The 22,095-nt window shown below is 45.9% G+C and overlaps 1 protein-coding gene across 1 annotated transcript in view; it reads right to left on the reverse strand.

Annotated features, from left to right (window-relative positions):
* LOC115461766 overlaps positions 1 to 22,095 on the reverse strand; it is a 568,733-nt gene that overhangs the window by 12,519 nt on the left and 534,119 nt on the right. Inside the window, exon 9 of the mRNA XM_030191811.1 lies at positions 11,678 to 11,788. Coding sequence (XP_030047671.1) covers positions 11,678 to 11,788 — 111 coding nt within the window. The remainder of the gene's footprint in view (positions 1 to 11,677; positions 11,789 to 22,095) is intronic.

Genomic DNA, 22,095 nt, shown 5'->3' on the forward strand with positions numbered 1-22,095 from the left:
CCCCTTTAGCCTCCCCAAACAGTTGGGCCACCGACCACCTATGGGCTGAAGAACACTCTAGGCATAGTTCTACAAGTATTGTTTGAAAGGGCTAAAAATCTTACGCTGAATAGTGGACAGATGCCACGGTTTAGTCCTTGGTGGTTCAGGCTTGATCTTCTCCTCCAGCTTCTCTGGTACACTTATTGTAGCGTAGGTGACCTGTCCATCCTTCTCCAGCACTGAGGAACCTTCCATGAAATATATATGGTTTAGAAATAGAAGCAGCGCCCGGGAATGAGAAATCCATCACCCCAACCAGCATCTGAGCACATTTACCTGGTGAGCAGGACTGGAAAGGTCTGAATGCCTTTTTCTTTACGACTCTTAGATCAGAATAAGTCACTGTCTCAGCCATTGCAAATGCCTCTTTCTCTTTACTTGCCACACGGTCATTTTCTGCAGGTAGGCGAGACTTCCCTTTTATCAACTGCAGTAAAAGAAGCCTCAGCTCACGTGTAAGACATAGGCCAACGCCAACACGGCCCCCTTTTACTGTAGCTTGGAAAAAGGGGCCCTGAATGTAGAGCTTTAAAAAAAAAAAACTATATATATAAAATATAAATATAGATATACTAGTAAAAAAGGCCCGTTTCTCACACAAATGATTATGTTTTTAAGGGAACCGTTAGGAGAAATGTTCTGTCATGATAAGTAATAATTGGGAAGGGTGTATAATGACTAATATGTTCTAGGGTATGAGATACGGATTGTTTTATCTATGTTCTTTTTGTTTTAATCTTTATTTTTTTTTTTTATTTATAGTATTTTTAAAAGATAAAGAGTACGCAGACTCCATCCATGTCCAGCATTTTCTCTCCTCTCTTCCCTTCCCTCCATCCATATCCAGCATTTCTCCTTTCTTCCCTCCCCTCCATCCATGTGCATCTCCTTCCTGACTTCCCTCCCTCCATCCATCCATGTCCAGCAACTCTCCACTCCCATGCCCTCTCCTCCATCCACCCATATCCAGAAAATTTCCTCGCTCCCCTTCCCCCTCCATTCATCCATCCATGTTCAGCAATTCTACTCTCTCCCTGCCCTCCCCTCCATGCATGTCCAGGACACTCCATTCTCCCTGCCCTCTCTCCATCCACCCATATCCAGCAAATTTCCTCTCTTCCCTGCCCCCATCATCCATCCATGTCCAGCATTCTCCTCTCTCCCCTGTCCTCCCCTCTCTCCATCCATATCCAGCAACTCTCCATTCTCCCCTGCCCTCTCCTCCATCCATATTGTGAGCACTCTGGAGGGCTGGTACAAGGGAGAGGGGATAGTGGTTCTTTCAGCCGGCATCATCCCGGTCATTCAGCCCAGCTAGGAGAGCAGGGCGCCCTCTAGGGATCAAACTGCCAGGGAAAGCTGTAATGCAGGAGAAAAACTACACTCCCCAGAAGCCAGTGCAGGGTCAGCTGAACTCAGGAGGGGGAGGGTGGAATGACTGATTGGGAGATGAGGTTGATCCTGGAGATGGGGAACAGCTGGTGGAGCTGGGGAGGAGGAGGAGATGGAGTGGAATAAAGCAGAGGTAGAAGGAGAGGTAAGGGGGAATGTATGGAAGTGGGTGGTTTGGCTCTAACCCGTGTAGACAGGGTGAGAGCTTTGTGGCCTCAGCATTGCCCCGGTTGTGGAGTTGGGGAAGCTGGGAGCAAAGCAGTGGGGAGCAACTGGAAAGCACAACTTGCTACCATATTGGCTGTTCCCAAGAGGTAGTGCTGTGAAAGGGGGGGGAAGGGTTTGAAGATAGAAAGGCAGGTGCCTTTTGGGGGAACTTAAAACTGTAGGAGGTGAGAGAGGAGGTGGTTCCAGCTAAATCTCCAAAACTATCTGCAGTGAAGATAGTGTGGCTGGAGGTTTGGGGAGGGAGAATTTAAAACAAAAGCCTGTAATTGGAAATGGATTAAAGTTTGCTGATAGTTGGAGGTGTTTAGACAAGGCTGACATCTGTAACAATAAAGAACTTGGATTGCTCTTTCTGCTGGAGTGGGACTGATTTTCTCAGCAGCTGGCAAGGTGGAGAGGGAGAGCAAGTGAAAGTGCGGTGGCTGGCTAGGAAAGCAGACGGAAGCCAGTGAAAGCTAAGCAGGGTCAACCCGGTCCCACTGGAAGGGGAACCTGGTTACAATATCCAGCAAATTTGATCTCTCCCTGCCCCCTACATCCTTCCATGTCCAGCAATTCTCCTCTCTCCCCTGCCCCCTCCATCCATCCATGTCCAGCAATTCTTCTCTCTCCCCTGTCCTCCTCTCTCTCCATCCATATCCAGCAAATTTCCTCTTCCCTGCCCCATTCATCCATCCATATCCAGCAAATTTGATCTCTCCCCTGCCCCCTACATCCTTCCATGTCCAGCAATTCTCCTCTCTCCCTGTCCTCCCCTCTCTCCATCCATATCCAGCAACTCTCCTCTCCCTGCCCTCTCCTCCATCCACCATATCCTGCAAATTTCCTCTTTCCCTGCCCCTACATCCTTCCATGTCCAGCAATTCTCCTCTCTCCCCTGCCCCTCCATCCATCCATGTCCAGCAATTCTCCTCTCTCCCCTGTCCTCCCCTCTCTCCATCCATATCCAGCAACTCTCCATTCTCCCTGCCCTCTCCTCCATCCATCCATATCCGCAAATTTCCTCTCTTCCCTGCCCCCATTCATCCATCCATATCCAGCAGTTTTCCTCGCTCCCTTGTCCTCCCCTCTATCCATCCATGTCCAGCAACTCGCCATTCTCCCCTGCCCTCTCCTCCATCCATCCATATCCAGCAATTCTCCATTCTCCCCTGCCCTCTCCTCCATCCACCCATATCCAGCAAATTTCCTCTTCCCTGCCCCCATTCATCCATCCATATCCAGCAGTTCTCCTCGCTCCCTTGTCCTCCCCTCTATCCATCCATGTCCAGCAACTCGCCATTCTCCCCTGCCCTCTCCTCCATCCATCCATCCATATCCAGCAAATTTGATCTCTCCCCTGCCCCCTACATCCTTCCATGTCCAGCAATTCTCCTCTCTCCCCTGCCCCTCCATCTATCTATGTCCAGCAATTCTCCTCTCTCTCCTGCCCTCTCCTGTCCTGTGCAGCGATCTCTTCTCTCTCTGCCCTCCTCTCCAATTCCAGCCATCTCTTCTCTCCCCCTGCCCTCCCGTCCATGTCCAGCGATTCTCTCTGCCCTCCCTCAGCTCCTTGACAGCCCTCCTCTCTGTTCTTCTCCCCCTCCCCCGCGCGCGTTTAACCCTTTTACTTTCAGGCACAGTAATGGCAGTGAAGAGGACCACACAGCTTCTCCCTTCTCACACAGTGTCCCACCCTCACGGAAACAGGAAATGCATCATCGCAGAAGGCACCCATGACTGTCCTCCCATCCCATCCATGTCCATTAATTCTCCTCTGCCCTGCCCTGCCCTCCCCTTCCCTTCCTCCTCCCTCCCCTCGATGTCCCGTGATTCTCTCCTGACATTTTCTCACCTCCAGCGTTCCCTTCCCCCTCATTGTTCCGCCCTCTGACGTCATTACGTTTTGACGCAAGGGCAGGGCAATGAGTGGGAATGGATGTTCTCCATGGACAGTGGGATCATCTAGCCACACAGTTGAAGTGACGTCAGGGTGACGTTACGGACCCGGGCTTCCAATAGCACAGAAAACTCTAAGAGCTCTCTGCGCATGCACTAACCTTCCCGCCCGTAGAAGTAGTATAAATAGCGGACACGACCCCCCTGTCAAACTAGTTTTATTTTCGCTTCGTAGGTTTCTCCTCATAATTTTCTTGTTTATTTTTTCAGTTTTTCTTAACTTTGTGACCAAAATGTCACAGAAACCAGGTTTAAAACCTGTTCTACATGTTCGGAAAGATGTCAGTCACAAACCCGCATGTTCAATGTCTCCGATGTTTGGGGCAGCAGCCTATACCGGCAGGTTGTGAGGACTGTCAGAAGATGTCGGACAAATCGTTGCAGATTCGTCTTTTAAAGTTGCAGGATCTTTCAAGGTCTACCTCTGCCTCTGAGATTTCTACTTCATCAAAGAAGAAAGCAAAGACTAAGGACATTATTAAGCCGGTACAGGGGTCAGCTGTTCCTCTCTTTGATGTGCCTGCAGATTCTGTATTCCCTCCTGCTGCTATGCCCGGGGGACAGGATCAGGGTATTCCCGAGGGTCAGTCAAAATTGGATGCTTCTGTGAGCTCCAATAGTACTGCAGGGACCCAGCAGGGTAATAGACAGGATCAACAACGTTTATCAGCTGATTCCATTGCTGCTCCGCTTCGACAGATGGAGTCAGTGATATCGATTCCAAGTAATTACTCGACACCAAGCAGGCATCAGCTGACCACCAGCTCGATTCATTCAGCTTCCACTACTTCTAACAGCTGTTCTCCTTCTCCTAAGAAAAGAAGAAGATGTCACTGTTCCCCAGTCTCTAGAAGCAGTGCATCTGTTTCACATAATAAGAGAGGGCATCGGAGTCGTCATTCAAGTACTCGATGCAGGGGGTGTCGATCTTCTAGTACCAGCTACTCGAGATCAAGAAGATCAACTGTGCTTCCTGATGCACCTTTGAATACTGGCTCTTTTTCTTCTTTTAGTCAGCCAGTCCCTGTGCCTGCAGTTTCAGATCCGACCTCTTCAGGTTTTTTCCAATTATTGAGTCAGTTTTTAAAACAGCATATGCCAGCTGTACCAGATTCTTCAAAGTCTCTTCAAGAAGGACATCCTCGACTATTCAGCAGACTTCTCTCAGATCTCATTCTACCACTCCATCATCTAGAAAGAGACAGTATTCAATCTCTCCTTCCACTTCTCTAAAGGTGGAATCATGGTCTAGAGAAGATGTTAGATCCTGTTCCAGAGCTTCTTCTCCTGACTCACCTGGTTCTAGGGGGAAGAGGTTGTCTGTTCCAGATATTCATGATGACCTTCCTCAAAGGAATCTTCAAAGGATGTTGGGGCATATCCTCAGTTTTCTTCTTAGAATGGCTAAGGCACTTCAGTTGCCACATACCTCTCAATTACCTTCTGCAGAGCAGAAGAGGTCAGTATTGAAATATCTCTCTACTGACGAGGACACAGTAGTTCTTCCAATTGATAATGTACTACAGGACCATCATAAGCAGATTTGGTCTACCCCATTTACGGTTCGAGCTACAAATCGTCAGTTGGATAATAAATATAGAGTCCAATCTCTCTTGGGTCATGGTCTCCATCAACTTCCTCATCAATCTGTGGTTGTAAAATCAGCCATGAGAAAGCATAAGACAGGGAAGGAGAGCACGTCTCATCCACCAACTAAAGATTTGAAGTATATGGATCTTCTAGGAAGGAAAGCCTATCAGAATACGATGCTACAGGCTAGGATCGCAGTTCATTCCTTCCACTATGTTCAGTATTTATATTGTCATGGATAAGATTGGGAAATTACAGGACATGTCAGATTCAACTTCTCTTGATTCTCTGCCGTCTATAATGCAGGACCTAGAACTTTGTTCCCAATTTATGGTTCGTGCAGCATTTGACAATTACGAGACAGCAGTACGAGGTTCAGCAATTGCCATCTCCACTAAACGCATGGCGTGGCTACGTTCTTCAGCTTTAGCTGATGATATCTTGGAAAAGGTAGCAGATCTCCCTTGTATGGGAGATAGCTTGTTTGGTCCTAAGGTGGCAGAGATGATTACCTCGATCAAAGATGAGTGCATGACACTGGACACTTTGGAAGATGATCACTCCAAAAGCTCAAGAACTGTCTATAAACGTCTCCCATATTATCAATCGAAACGTTTTCAGGGAAGGAGACCTTATTCTTCTCAGAAGACTGCATACTTTAATAAGCAACAGAGACAACGTCAATATGTCCCATCCAAATTTTCTCGTGACAAGAAACAAGTGCGTAGTACTACTATCCAACAGCAGAAGACAAATCCTAGTTTTTGACGCACAAGATCACCTCAGTCGTCCAGTAGGAGGGCGTTTGTCCTGCTACAGCAAGGTCTGGAAAACTGTAACAATGGATTCATGGGTGCTGCAGGTGATCACAAATGGATATCGCATACATTTTCTCGCTTCTCCACCATCCAATCCTCAAATAAGGTCCAGGACATCCGATGCACAAGCTCTTCTCCTACAAGCAGAAGTACACAGATTGCTCCAAGCTCAAGCTATAGAGCTAGTACCACAGGACCAGATGGGGAGCGGCTTCTATTCCAAGTATTTCCTGATACCAAAGAAACTAGGGGGATTTCGAGCCATCTTAGATCTCAGAAACCTCAACAAATTTATCAGAAAAGAAAGATTCCGCATGTGTACTCTCGCAAGCATTCTTCCATTTCTGCAGCAGGGAGCTTGGCTAGCATCGTTGGATCTCAGGGATGCATATCTCCACATACCCATTCAGCCAAGTTCACGTCGGTACCTTTGATTCACACTTCAGGGCATTCACTATCAATACAAAGTTTAGTTCTCCCATTTGGTCTCACATCAGCACCCAGAGTATTTACCAAGAGTGTAATTGTGGTCATAGCCTATCTGCGTCAGCAGGGTTGCATTATCTTTCCATACCTGGACAATTGGCTCATTGTAGGCTCCACTCAGCAAATCGTTATCCAGACATTGCACAGGACAATCACCCTCCTCACTTCCCTCGGATTTCTGGTAAATTACGAAAAGTCACTTTTGCAGCCGACACAGAGTTTGGAGTTCATAGAGGCGTGTCTCATTACACCCATAGCATTGGCACGCCTGCCTTCATTCAGAGTACAGACTCTAATCCTACTGGTTCAGAACCTGTTAAGTACTCAGGTAACCACAGCCAGAACTCTCTTAGTATTGTTGGGTCATATGGCTGCAACTGTCCATGTTCTACCACAAGCACGGTTATGAATGCGTCCCCTTCAGTGGTATTTGAGAGATCATTGGTCTCAATATCACCAACCGCTGTCCACCAAGATAACTCTGCAACAATACATAAAACCCCAGTTAACATGGTGGTTACATCTGCCTCACCTGACAGAGGGAGCACCTTTTCAGCTTCCAAAACCGACAATAGTAGTAACAACAGATGCCTCCAAGAAGGGTTGGGGTGCACATTGTCAGAATCAATCAACCCAAGGGCTCTGGTCACAGGAAGAGAAAGCCTGCATCATCAATCTTCTGGAACTAAGAGCAATCCGTCTATCACTGATCGCATTTGCTTACATCCTTCACAATCAAATATTCACATCCAAACAGACAATCAAGTGGCTATGTATTATGTCAAACAAGGGGGAATCGGATCCCGATCCTTATGTCAGGAAGCAATCCAACTCTGGTATCTAGTTCTTCAGATGGGATCGCACATAACAGCCACTTACATTCCAGGTCATTTAAATTGTCTAGCAGACTCGCTCAGTCGCAAACTGCAGCCGCACGAATGGTCTTTGAAGACCATAATTACTCAACAGTTGTTCAAAAAGTGGGGTTCTCCTGTAATAGACCTAGTTGCATCCCCTCTCAACAGGAAGTGTCACAGATACTGCTCAAAGTAGCCCAGTCACAACAGAGAAGCATCCGATGCATTCCTCATCAATTGGGATCAAGGTCTGATATATGCCTATCCGCCCATTCCTCTCATAGCGAAGACATTGAAAAAGTGATCACAGACTCAGCTTGCATGATCCTGATTGCTCCTCGTTGGCCAAGACATTGTTGGTTCCCAATTCTTCTGTCATGGCTGAAGGAAGCACCAATCATCTTACCCATGGAGCCAGATCTAATTACTCAGCACCATGGCACACTTCATCATCCAAATCTTCATTCAGTAAAACTTACAGTATGGCTCATTCAGAAACTGTGACTAATTCTGGACTGTTTTTGGCACAAGTATTGCAAATACTGCAAGCAGCATGTAAAGAGTCGACCAGACGTTCATATGCTTCCAAATGGCACCGTTTTGAACTATGGTGTATAAGCAATTCCCATCAACCATACAGTTGTTCTCTTTCTACTGTTCTGGACTATTTATTGCATCTTTCTGATGTCGGTTTATCATTTACATCAGTCAAGGTTCATTTAGTGGCTTTGTCTGTTTTGCATGATCTAGTTGACGATACCACTGTTCTTCGTCATCCAGTTACCAAGAGATTTATGAAGGGTTTACTACATTCTAGACCTCCAATAAAGATTCCAGTGGCTGCATGGGACCTCAATCTTGTTTTACATAATCTCATGGGTCCCCCATTTGAACCATTGCTGACAGCTGACTTCAAATATCTCTCGTGGAAGACTATATTTTTGATTGCTATAACCTCTGCTAGGAGGATAGGAGAGCTTCAAGCATTAGTACATTATCCTCCATACTTACAAGTTTTACATGACAAAGTTTTGTTAAGAACACATCCAAAATTTTTACCTAAGGTTGTGTTGCCCTACCACTTCAATCAGACTATAATACTACCGGCATTTCATCCGCCTCCACACAATTTGGATCAAGACAAATTGTTACATACTCTTGACTGTGTTAGAGCGGTTACCATATATCTGCAGAGGACAAAAAGTTTACATCGTCCTTCGCAGCTTTTTCTTTCTCTACAGTCATTGCATTAACCAAAGCCAGTAAAGAAATCCACTTTATCTCGCTAGATAACTGATTGCATTTCATTCTGCTATAGACAGACTTTGCATTCACCAACTGTTGATGTTCCTCATGTCACTGCACACCAGTTGCAAGCGGTAGCAACCTCTTCAGCACTTCTTCAGCGTGCCTCTCCGCTGGAGATTTGCCGAGCTGCAACTTGGACAACTATGCATACCTTTACAAAGCACTATTGTATTGACGATGCATCGGCAGCTGACGCTTTGTTTGGCAGACTGGTTCTGTCCTCGTCCTTGTGAGGCACCAACACACCTCCTCCACCAATTCAGGTAACAGCTTATACTTTATATGTACTGCTGTGTTTAACTGTTACCATGTTTTCATTTAGCTTGGGAGTCTTCAACTGTGTGGCTAGATGATCCCACTGTCCATGGAGAAATAGAAGTTGCTTACCTGTAACGGTAGTTCTCCTTGGACAGTTGATCATCTAGCCACATAGACCCACCCTCCCACTCTGAGTTGTTGCCAGCTGGAAGATCAACTAGTTTGACAGGGGGCCATGTCTGCTAATTATACTACTTCTACGGGCGGGAAGGTTAGTGCGTGCGCAGAGAGCTCGTAGAGTTTTCTGTGCTATTGGAAGCCCGGGTCCGTAACGTCACCCTGATGTCACTTCAACTGTGTGGCTAGATGATCAACTGTCCAAGGAGAACTACCGTTACAGGTAAGCAACTTCTATTTACGAACCCCAGGCATCCAGACGTAGAATGTTGGAGCTACAAATTATTATATAGGATATATAACAGATATTTAGCTGGCATTCATGCATCCCTCATAGCAGGTGTAAATACCAACATTTAAACTGTATGAAGTGGATCCTGAGGAATTTCGAGGGAATACCATGCCTTCTTTTCATGTCCATCAAATCCATGCCGAGACTATGTCCCTTTTAGAACTGTCCATGCTGCAGATATGCAGGTATAAATTGCTATTTAGACATCTGAGCCATTTGCAAGTTACCAGAGGATATTCGTGTTAAATCAAACTCTCTGGGTTTTTTTTGCAAATTCTTGAAAACTTGGTTGTCTGAGAAATTTTATGGAATTTGTGGGCTTCTTTTACTAAGTGGCAGTAAGCCCAACGCAGGCTTACTGCTCACTATACAGGAAGTACCGCCGGGCTACTGCAGCGGCCCAGTGATACTTCCCACCCCTAGCATGCTGTTCTTTCCGGCACTACAAAAATACCACCACCTCACAGTTAACTGCAGATCAGAGGTTGTGCCCCACTGGCAAAGAGTCTCCCTGGTACTGAGATGAGCAGTAGGTCAGAGCTGGCAGAATGCTGTACAATGCCCTCTTTCAGCAACATTCAAGGTAAGAACTAAGTTCTGTAACGTGGCTAACACATGAAAGGGAGCTAAAACTGTCTTACAAAAATGGCCACTACCTCATGGACTACCGGAAACAAACCAGGGCACACTCTGACCCAGTAAGCAGGGGGAAAAGCACCATGGGAGTACAGCCTACCAACTACCAACATCGTGAGCATTTGCCCAATACCCTACACCCACCACAATGCATTGCTGATGTGACTCTACAGTGCGCATAACAGAAAAGGTGTCACACTCACCTGAGAGCCACATCAGAACCAGGGAAAGGCTGTCAGAGGATAGAACACATTCTGCTGTCATGGAGGTGGGTATGGCATTTGAGGCTGGCATAGAGGCTGGAAAAAATGTTTTTAAAGTGTTTTTTTTTTTTTGGTGGGAGGAAGTTAATGACCACTGGGGGTCAGGGGAGGTGATCCCCGATTCCCTCCTGTGGTCATCTGGTCAGTTGGGGCACTTTTTGGGGGCTTGTTCATGGAAAAAAAGGGTCCAGAAAAGTGACCCAAGATCGCGGTAAAAGTGCCTTTTTTTTTTCGATTATCGGCCTAAGGCGTCCATCTCTCCTCAGCCGATAACCACGCCCCAGTCCCACCTTCACCACACCTCTGACACGCCCCCGTAAACTTTGTTCATTCCCGCAATGGAGTGCAATTGAAGACGACCCAAATCAGCTTTCGATTATACCGATTTGGTCGCCCACGGTTGAAAGACGCCCATCTCCCGATTTGGGTCGAAATATGGACGTCTTTCACTTTCGATTATGAGGTGGATAGACCCTCAGTCTCACTTGCTGGATTTGTTCCGATGAGAATGACCGAAACCATTTAGAAATCGCGAGACCAGTTCCTACTATGATAACCAAGTCACCACGATCTCAAGATTAATGGTATCAAATGTAGAGAAGACATTCCCTTATCAAAGCCCTTCTGAGCTACGTCTAACACCAAAATTAAGGGCTGCAGCCTCCAGACTCAGCTATAATATCATCTTCAGGGTAACTCTCATTTGGTCTATCAATCATAAAGGTCAGGAAATGTGATGTGTCTAATAAAAAAGTTGTCATCTTATTTTTGCTGTTTTTGTTAAACTATTTCTCTGTGAATTTCAGTGGAAAAACATAACAACTACACTAAGCTAATTTAAATCTGACATAATTGTCTGAAAGCATTTGTCATGCAGGAATGAAAGAGTTAATTCGTTACACCAAACAAAACAAAAACAAAAAGTAGAAGGTCAAACCTTTTATTGGTACAGCTTAACAAATTTCTTAAAAAGGATAACACAGTCAACAGAACAGTATGAAATATTTACGGAGGGCATATTTCATTCTAAATACCACTAGAGCATTCTCCCCCTTCTATCTCACTGTATCACACACTGTGCTAATATCTTTTAGTCTATTTTTATGACTTGTAATTTTAAGTTTTTGTTTCTTCATTAAATTACTTGATTTAAGCTTTGTGTCCTGATTTATTAACTCATGTAAAATTCCTTCCGTTGATGAAACAATTATTCTCTATCAAAAGAGGAGCTATTTTAATTAGACAATAAAGATGTGTAGCAGATGTTATCCAGAATTCTCACCTCACGATTGCCTGAAAGTTTATTTATTTATCTTTTTTAATGAAAAATGTCTATTTTAGTGCAGATAAATTCTGAATATATTTAACTGGTCCTATGCCTCTGGTATTTACCTTTCTGCCTTGGTTTAGTCCTTGGTGGTTCAGGGTTGATCTTCTCCAGCTTCTCTGGTACTCTTATTGTAGCGTAGGCGACCTGTCCATCCTTCTCCAGCACTGAGGAACCTTCCATGAAATTATATATGGTTTAGAAACAGAAGCAGTGCCCGGGAATGCGAAATCCATCACCCCAACCAGCATCTGAGCACATTTACCTGATGACCAGGACTGGAAAGGTTTGAATGCCTTTTTCTTTACGACTCTTAGATCAGAAAAAGTCACTGTCTCAGCCATTGCAAATGCCTCTTACTCTTTACTTGCCGCACAGTCATTTTCTGCAGGAAGGCGAGACTTCCCTTTTATCAGCTGCGGTAAAAAGTGGCCTCGGCGCACGTGTATAACATAGGCCAACGCCAGCACCGGCCCCCTTTTACTGCAGCTTGGAAAAGGGGCCCTGAATGGAGAGCTTTAAAAAAAACTATATATATATAAAATATAAATATGACAATATTGCACACTAACTTTTAAATTATAATAATTTATTGCACAAGATGTTTCTTTTAACCTTTCAGAAAATGGATCAACTTTCAATCAATGAATGTTCCTCTAACTGATATTATCAACACCACGAATCAGGTAAGTAGTACAAATAATTACTTTCTCGGTTACTCAGAATTTACTTTAACTATGAAATTTCAACAAAAAAATTGATTCTTTGTGTCAATTGCTTTCTTGCAGATGTCCACTTTCTTCACTTTGAAATGTAACTGAATCTCAGCATAAACCTCCAGGTAAGTATTTACGTGTAGATTGAAAGTCTCTGAAACGGTGTAGGTGGTGATTTTTGTGTACTTAGCTGCTTGAGTTGAACTTTCTTGAATACGAAAACCTTTGGTCTTTCTTGGTAGTTGGTGCACTTGTTGCTTCCGCGTTGCTCCTCCTGTGTCGTCCCTTAACAGCCTCGGTACCTGTACTCTAGTTAATTAAAAGAAACTGAAACCCTGTCCCCCTATCCTGTGGGAATTTTGTAAGGATTTTTGTTATTTTCAAAACTGTGGCCAACCTATCTAGATTAAATCAATAGATAAATAATGTTCCCTATTGCAGGACCTGCCTTATTACTTTTCCCTGCCTAATGAGGAACACTCTTCTGTTTATATGAATACCTCTTACAGACAATCACTTCTTTTAAACTTTTAAATCAAAATCATTCAGCAAGAAACTTCCACCTCACTGAAACTTAAGCTTTGCCATTTTTTATTGGTATTCAGCTTATTCCACACACTTCCTATCACAATATCTTATAAACCACAGTTCAACCAAGGGCAATAGTCCTGTTCATGCACCATTCAACACTCGTCCCTCTGCAATCAGGTGTCTTGCAATCATAACTCAGTACTGTGACAGTTCACTTCAAAATACAAGGTTTCCATGCATAACTACCACTACTGCCACTAGCCACACTCGCCAGTCACCAACAGGTTTCTATGCAACCTGAAACTGATTTGACTTAAACCCAAACCAGCACTCTTCTGTATAATTACTTTATAGACCAGCGCACGCTCACTCAGAATACTTATCAGGTGTACTGTGATTTTCAGTATGATTATCAACCTGCCTATTCACACAAGTTTCTTATACATACACGGGCAGAGCATCTTTCCTGCAGGTCTATCTCCCCTGTACTTTCAGTCCCTCTGCTCCACAAAATTCCACTCTCTCTCTCAGTCACCAGCTGCTCGAGTTCAGCTCTGATTCTCTATTTCACAGGCAGAACCTTTTTCACTGATCTGTCTCCTCCTGTGTCTTTAGTTTATCTGCTTCCATCAAGCACCCCTTAACTTAAGTTCTCTCTTTGTACATATCAATTTTACAAACACACACAAGCAGAGCACCTCTCATACCAGTCTATCCTCTCCTGTGTCTTCAGTTCCTCTCCTTGTATCAGACAACTCTTTATTTAAGCTCTCTCTACTGTATAAATCAATTCTCACACACACAGGCACAGCACCTTCCACACACAGGTCTGTCCTCTCCTGTGTCTTCAGTTCCTCTGACCTTGTCACCAGCTCTGTCTCCCCTAGCAACAGGACTGCGGCTTCGCCATCTGACCTAGCAGCACCAATCAGACGCTAGCTTGTGGAATGTTAACCAACTTTACAGTTTGGAAACTTTTCACAATCTCCATCTTGAAATCCAATTTTCCCATTAAAGTGTATGGAGAAAATGGATTTCAATACAAAATACAAGGTAAATTGCATTACATTTTAATAAAAATTGTTCCACCATCCCAGTCACTTTTTCCTGAATACAATCCATGTTTTATATTTTTTAAACCCATTAATAGGCACCATTTCACACTATTTTTATCCAAAAACCCCATTAAAAGTTAATGGAATTTTCCCAAAATTTCCACATACGTGAGGCAACATGTGCTCTCCTAAACACCGTCTATGGATTTTTAAAAACCGCTTTCAGAGCAGCGCACGACGCTCCGCACCAAAAATACCCCCAAAACCCCTTCAAAATTAACTTTAAAATTTTTAAATGGTACAATCCTCCTAAACAGACCCCCCAGACCCCCCGACCATAAAAATAAAAATTTTAAAACATTAAGGGAAGGCCCGACAAAAGTCACTCCAAATAACTCAAAAATTAAACTAAATTAAGTCAAAATAAGGCCATAGGACTTTTTACCTTTGATCCCTAACGTCCATCCTGGGGTCCATTCATTTCCTGAGGGTCCCGGACACCCTCCGACTCCCCTCTTCATTTTTCCAGCCCAAAAATCAAAATCGAGGCCCAGGCTCCATTTTTCGGCCTACCGGCGTTTCCCTGCATTCGCGCATGCGCCGGATCTGCCGGATCCAGTGTACACGCAGGTAAACAAGCCCAGAGCCGATCTCGGCTCAGGCCCACCCAAATGACGACGACTGGAACGGCGACTTTTACCCGAAGTCGGGCAGCGCTGCGGTAGTAAAAGCAACAAGGAGGCAGGTTCGACTTTGTCCTTCGCTTCCCTGCCCTCTGCGTCCTGCCTTCCTCTGACGTCATTTCCTTTCGGGCAGGTGGGACGCTGAGAGGGCAGGGAAGTGAAGGATGGAGTCGAACCTGCCTCCTTGTTGCTTTTACTACCGCCGCCTGCCCACCGTTCGTCACTACAACTTCGGGAGTGAAGGACAAGGAGTTGGTGCAGCATCTGGAAACTGCCATGGTGCACTGGACACGTCAGATTAAAGAGGTTCTGAGCGCACAGGAAACTGTGGAGACAGAGAGAGCTCCGGACCCTTAGAGGAGATTGAGTTCTGGAGGGATCGCTGCAGTGACCTGTCGGGGCTCAGCAGGTAGCTGGACAAGGATGGAGTAAAGCAGATTGAATCCCTACTGCAGCTCTCCAAGTCTTCCTATGTTGCGCCCTTCAAAAAGCTGTCAAATCAAATACAGGATGGGTCCATACAGGCTCTGTCCAACCTCACCTTCTTGTCCATCCTGAAAGGGCCCTTTGAGGAGCTGGCCACACTAAAAGCTAAGGCGATTGCCAGCAAATTGCTCCACATACTGAGCCTGGTTCGTGTCATCTGGGTCAACTCTCCGTATTACAACACTAGGGAGAGGCTTACAGCCCTCTTCCGCAAGGTGAGCCGGCTTCTGTGTCTCTAATCAGAAGGATTTTGCATGATTTTTTTAAAAATATATACAGTATACCCCTTGCTCATACCTCTCCTACTCCCTTCCCTCTTCCCATCTCTACCTACCTATCTCTTCTATTATTCTAATATGATTAACCTATATTTCTCTTTCAATATTCTGTATTCCATATTATTATGTAAGCCGCATTGAGCCTGCCATGAGTGGGAAAGCGCGGGGTACAAATGTAACAAAAATAAAATAGATACTATTGGAGATTCTACATGGAATGTTGCTACTATTGGAGATTCTGTTGCTACTATTGGAGATTCTACATGGAATGTTGCTATTCCACTAGCAACATTCCATGTAGAAGGCTGCGCAGGCTTCTGTTTCTGTGAGTCTGACGTCCTGTACGTGCAGGACGTCAGACTCACAGAAGCAGAAGCCTGCGTGGCCACATGGGTGATCTGCAAGGGCTGACTTCTACATGGAATGTTGCTAGTGGAATAGCAACATTCCATGTAGAATCTCAAATAGTAGCAACAGTGGAGGAGTGGCTTAGTGGTTAGGGTGGTGGACTTTGGTCCTGAGGAGCTGAGTTCGATTCTCACTTCAGGAACAGGCAGCTCCTTGTGACTCTGGGCAAGTCACATTGCCCAGGTACAAATAAGTACCTGTATATGTAAGCTGCATTGAGCCCCAGACAATTTGCTTTTTCTAGGTGTCCAAAGGGCCCTGTGGTACATAAAAATGAGATTGTGGCCGACAGGAAGCCCTTGGACCCCTTGACCACACACGAGTCCATTGAGCATCTGACAAAGAGTCCTGAAGGTCCATTTCCCATACATGTTGCATAGAGGATCGTGGAGCAGGAATAGGGGACCTCATAGTTTTGTAAAACAGTGAGGCTTTGGGCTGAATCCTGCACTGAGTGGCGAGAAAGTGAGCGAGGAGTGGAGGAGTGGCCTAGTGGTTAGGGTGGTGGACTTTGGTCCTGGGAAACTGAGGAACTGAGTTCGATTCCCACTTCAGGCACAGGCAGCTCCTTGTGACTCTGGGCAAGTCACTTAACCCTCCATTGCCCCATGTAAGCCGCATTGAGCCTGCCATGAGTGGGAAAGCGCGGGGTACAAATATAACAAAAAAAATAAATAAAAATACTTATATAGACAGTGCGTGCCCACCCATATTAGCTCTGGGCCCACCCAAAATCTCAGGTCTGGCTACGCCACTGGGCCCAAGCGAAATCCACCATAAAGAAAATGTTTCTCTCAATGTAGAAACTCAAACGCGTGAAACCATTCTTCCCAAGGGAAATCTTTCGTAACCTGATACAATCAATGGTACTAAGCCACGCAGACTACTGTAATGGAATCTATGCGGGATGCAAGGATCAAATCATAAAGAAACTTCAGACCGCCCAAACGCAGCAGCCAGGCTTATACTTGGAAAAACACGTTTTGATAGTGCCAAGCCACTCCGAGGAAAACTGCACCGGCTACCAATCACAGAACGTATCACTTTCAAAATCTGCACGACTGTTCATAAAATTATTTACGGCGAGGCACCGGGATAGATGACAGAACTCATCGACCTGCCAACCAGAACACCACCAAATCTGCACGATCTTACCTAAACCTCCACTACCCAAACAGCAAAGGACTCAAATACAAATCCACCTATGCATCCAGCTTTTCCTACCTAAGCGCACAACTATGGAACGCACTGCCAAAAGTAGTAAAAACTACGCTCGACCACCTAAATTTCCGGAAAGCACTAAAGACAGATCTGTTCAGAAGAGCATACCCCACCGACCCAATATAAATACCTGGACACCTGCGACACAACGTAACCATAGACCGTAATGGACATTACCTGACTCTTCCTTTCCCTCTCTAAGTTCCCCCCAATTATACCTACTATACATGTACCTCATTCTACTAAAAGATCACCTTGTATTCGTTATATGTTGTATTTTTTCAGATCGGAATTGGCTAACGCCGTTAACAGATATATGTAAGCCACATTGAGCCTGCAAAAAGGTGGGAAAATGTGGGATACAAATGTAACAAATAATAACAATAATACTCACCCTTAACCACGTAAACTGAACTGTTTAAAGATAGACTACTATTTAAATGGTTATTTTATGCAGTTAAAGGCTGAATCTTGGCACTTAACCACACAAGTGCCAATTGTGGCCCTGGAACGCCAAGTTAGCCAGTTTTGGCTTGGCACTAATTGCAAATATTCAGCGGTACTAACTGGATAACTGCCACTGAATACTCACACTTAGTTATGGACAAGTAATTTAAGCAGGCAACTGCTCGGCAGTAGTACCTGCCTCCAAAGTGCCATTCCTGGCGCTGAAAAATACTTTTATTTTTTTGTGCTGGGGGCTTACCCAGTGGTAATTGGGCAGCCCTGTGTGCTGACAAGGAGTAAGAGCATCCAAAAAGTTTATTTGCCAAATAAACTAACCCAAGACCCTATATGGCTATGTTTCGGCAACAAGCCTTCTTTAGGGGTCAATATGGTTCAGATAAGTCAGCATCGCAGAGAAAACCATTAAAATACTGGAGCACAGTACACTGCAGACCCTTGTCGTCTCTTCGCCACCCTTAACTCCCTCCTCAAAGTGCCCTCCGCTCCCACCCCCCCCCCCCCTCACTCTCTCCTCAATCATTGGCTGACTACTTTCGCGACAAGGTACAGAAGATCAACCTCGAATTCACTACCAAGCCACCTCCTCCTCTTCACCCTTTAACCCACTCCCTCAACCAACCAACCCAGGCCTCCTTCTCCTCTTTTCCTGATATCACCGAGGAGGAAACCGCCCACCTTCATTCCTCCTCGAAATGCACCACTGTTCCTCCGATCCCATCCCCACCAACTTACTAAACACCATCTCTCCTACTGTCACCCCCCCCCCATCTTTATATCCTCAACCTCTCTCTCTCTCCACCGCAACTGTCCCCGACACCTTCAAGCATGCTGTAGTCACGCCACTCCTCAAAAACCATCATTAGACCCTACCTGTCCTTCCAACTACCGCCCCATCTCCCTCCTACCCTTCCTCTCCAAGATACTTGAACACGCCGTTCACAGTTGCTGCCTTGATTTTCTCTCCTCTCATGCCATCCTCGATCCGCTTCAATCTGGTTTTCGCCCTCTACACTCGACAGAAACGGCACTCACTAAAGTCTGTAGTGACCTGTTCCTTGCCAAATCCAAAGGTCACTACTCCATCCTCATCCTCCTCCACCTATCCGCCGCTTTTGACACTGTCAATCATAACTTACTTCTTGCCACACTGTCTTCATTTGGGTTCCAGGGCTCTGTCCTCTCCTGGTTCTCCTCTTATCTCTCCCACCATACCTTCAGAGTACATTCTCATGGATCTTCCTCCACCCCCATCCCACTCTCTGTTGGAGTTCCTCAGGAATCTGTCTTTGGACCCCTTCTTTTTCAATCTACACCTCTTCCCTGGGCTTGCTGATCTCATCTCATGGTTTCCAATATCATCTTTATGCCGACGACACCCAGCTTTATCTCTCCACACCAGACATCACTGCGGAAACCCAGGCCAAAGTATCGGCCTGCTTATCCGACATTGCCGCCTGGATGTCCAACCGCCACCTGAATCTGAACATGGCCAAGACCGAGCTCATTGTCTTTCCACCCAACCCACTTCTCCTCTCCCTCCACTCTCTATTTCAATGGACAACACCCTCATCCTCCCCGTCTCATCTGACCACAACCTCGAAGTCATCTTCGACTCTTCCTTCTCCTTCTCTGCCCATATGCAGCAGACAGCCAAGACCTGTCGCTTCTTTCTCTATAATATCAGCAAAATTCGCCCCTTCCTCTCTGTGCACACCACCCGAACTCCCATCCACTCTCTCATCACCTCTCGCCTTGACTACTGCAACCTACTCCTCACTGGCCTCCCACTTAACCATCTATCCCTCCTTCAATCCGTTCAGAACTCTGCTGCCCGTCTTATCTTCCGCCTAGACCGATATGCTCACATCACCCCTCTCCTCAAGTCACTTCACTGGCTTCCAATCAGGTACCGCATACAGTTCAAGCTTCTCCTACTAACCTACAAATGCACTCAATCTGCAGCCCCTCATTACCTCTCTACCCTCATCTCCCCTTACGTTCCTACTTGTAACCTCCGTTCACAGGACAAATCCCTCCTCTCAGTACCCTTCTCCACCACTGCCAACTCCAGGCTCTGCCCTTTCTGCCTCGCCTCACCCTATGCTTGGAATAACTCCCTGAGCCCATACACCAAGTCCCCTCCCTGCCCATCTTCAAATCCTTGCTCAAACCCCACCTCTTCAATGTCGCTTTCAGCACTTAACCATTGTACCTCTATCAGTGGTGTAGCAAGGGTGGGGCGGTGGGGGCGGTCCACCCCAGGTGTCAGCGGGTGGGGGGTGCTCCGCTCCCACCCTACCTTCTTTAAAAAAAAAAAGTAAAGCGACGTGGCAGGCAGCGCGGCCTCGCGTCTGCCCTGCTTGTAAAACAAGTAGATCTCCTTGTCGGGCCTTCGCTCACTGGGTCCCTCCCTCGAGGAAATAGGAAGTTACCTCAGAGGAGGGCGGGACCCAGTGAGCGAAGGCCCGATGAGGAGATCTACTTGTTTTACAAGCAGGGCAGACGTGAGGCCACGCTGCCTGCCACGCCGCTTTACTAATTTTTTTTTTAAAGAAGGTAGGGTGGGAGCAGCCGGAGCGGAGCACCCCCTCACCCGCCGTCCTCTCGACGGATCTGGTAGGCGGGTCGGGTCGGGGGGCCCATATGACAGAAGGGGATGGGGTGGGGAGCCCAGATAACAGAAGGGGATGGGGTGGGGTGCCCAGATGACAGAAGGAGATGGGGTGGGGAGCCCAAATGACAGAAGGGGATGGGTGGGGAGCCCAGATGGCAGAAGGGGATGGGGTGGCCAGATGGGAGAAGGGGATGGGGTGCTCAGATGGGAGAAGGGGATGGGGGGAGCCCAGATGGGGTCTGGGGCTGAAAAGGAAGGCCCTAATGCAAGGCATGTGGATGGAGGGAGCTGGAACTGGGGGCTGAAAAGGAGGGTAGGTGGGATAAGCGGGCTAGTACTGGAACTGGGGGCTGAAAAGGGGCAGGAGCTGAAACTGTGGGGACTGGGGGCTGAAAAGGAGACAGGGAGAAGTGGCTGGGGGCCGAAGCTCGGACTGGTGGGAGAAAAGGGCTGGGGCTGAAACTGGGGACTGGTGGGATAGTGGGGCTGGAACTGAGGGCTGAAAAAAGGGGCAGAGAGAGGGGACAGATCCTGGATGGAAGGGGAAGTGAGAGGGAGGGCAAACCCTGGATGGATGGGAGAGGGAGGACAAATGGTGGATTGAAGGGACAGAGAGAAAGGGCAGACAGTGGATGGAAGCGATAGAAAGGGCAGACAGTGAATGGAAGGGGGAGAGAGAGAGGGCAGACACGGGCAGATTGTGGATGGAAGGGGCAGAGATAGAGGGCAGATGTAGATGGAAGGAGCAGGGAGAGAGGGCAGACATTGGATGGAGGGCACACCAGAGGGGCAGACACTGGGTGGCAGAGAAAGAACAAAGACAGATGCTGGATGGAAGGAAGACAGTGAAAAGAAGATGAGGAAAGCAGAAACCAGAGACAACAAACTGTAAATAAAATATTTACTTTTATTTTTTTGCTTTAGGGTAAAGTAGTATTGTAGATGTGTTAATAAATGTTTATAATAGAACATGTAAACAAGGTAATTTTTTTATTGGACTAATTTTAATACATTTTGACTAACTTTCAGAGAACAAAACCCCCTTCCTCAGGTCAGGATAGGATACTGTAACAGCACTATACTGTATTGACCTGAGGAAGGATGTTTTGGCCTCTGAAAGCTAAATGTATTAGTCCAATAAAATGGTATTATTTTATTTTCTGTATTTGTTTTATTTCTATTTGTTAATTTGTAAAGTGGTGATTGGTTCAAATTTACATCTGCTGTCTTTATATTTTGCACAGTTCTAGGGGACATTTTCTGTTTCTGTGGTGTTGCATTGTATGCAGAGTCTGGCATCGGGGGTTCAGTTTAATTTTTGTCTAAATAGAAAGTTTATGATTACTTATTCTATAGTGGATTAGGGTGTATCTGTGTTTGTGAAAAAGACATGGCTTTCAGTTGGCATTGACTGTGCAGGATTGACGATCTGTACTATTCTGTCTGGTTTCGTTTTACAATAGGTGAATTGATGTTCTAGTGCTCACTGTAGTGTTTAAGATGCTTTCCTTTTCCTTGTGTGATTCGTAGAAATCACTGCTTATGGTATGGTAGAATTGCTCTATAGGTCCTGAGTGTTTTGTATTCTCGGCATGCCTAGTACTAGATTTTGAAGGGGGTGTTAAAAAATGACCGGCCCCGGGTGTCAACTACCCTAGCTACGCCACTGACCTCTATCCAGGAAATCTAGACTGCCCCAATTTGATTGACTGCACTTTTTGTCCTTTAGATTGTAAGCTCCTTTGAGCAGGGACTGTCCTTCTTTGTTAAATTGTACAGCGCTGCATAACCCTGGTAGCGCTTTAGAAATGTTAAGTAGTAGTAGTAGAGAGACTGTTTTCCACATTCCCATTTTCATGATATGCTTATCTGCTCGGTAACATCATATTAAAATCTTATACTAAAAAGCAGAAAACCCCTGCTTAAATAATCAGCTTTTCAGGGCTGTTTTGCAGGCTTCTTATCCGACTGAGCAGTGTAGTCCATAATTTGTGCTTTTCTAGGCATCATGCAAGTATCTTTC

This window comes from Microcaecilia unicolor, chromosome 2 (assembly GCF_901765095.1).
Source record: "Microcaecilia unicolor chromosome 2, aMicUni1.1, whole genome shotgun sequence".
Taxonomy (NCBI): domain Eukaryota; kingdom Metazoa; phylum Chordata; class Amphibia; order Gymnophiona; family Siphonopidae; genus Microcaecilia; species Microcaecilia unicolor.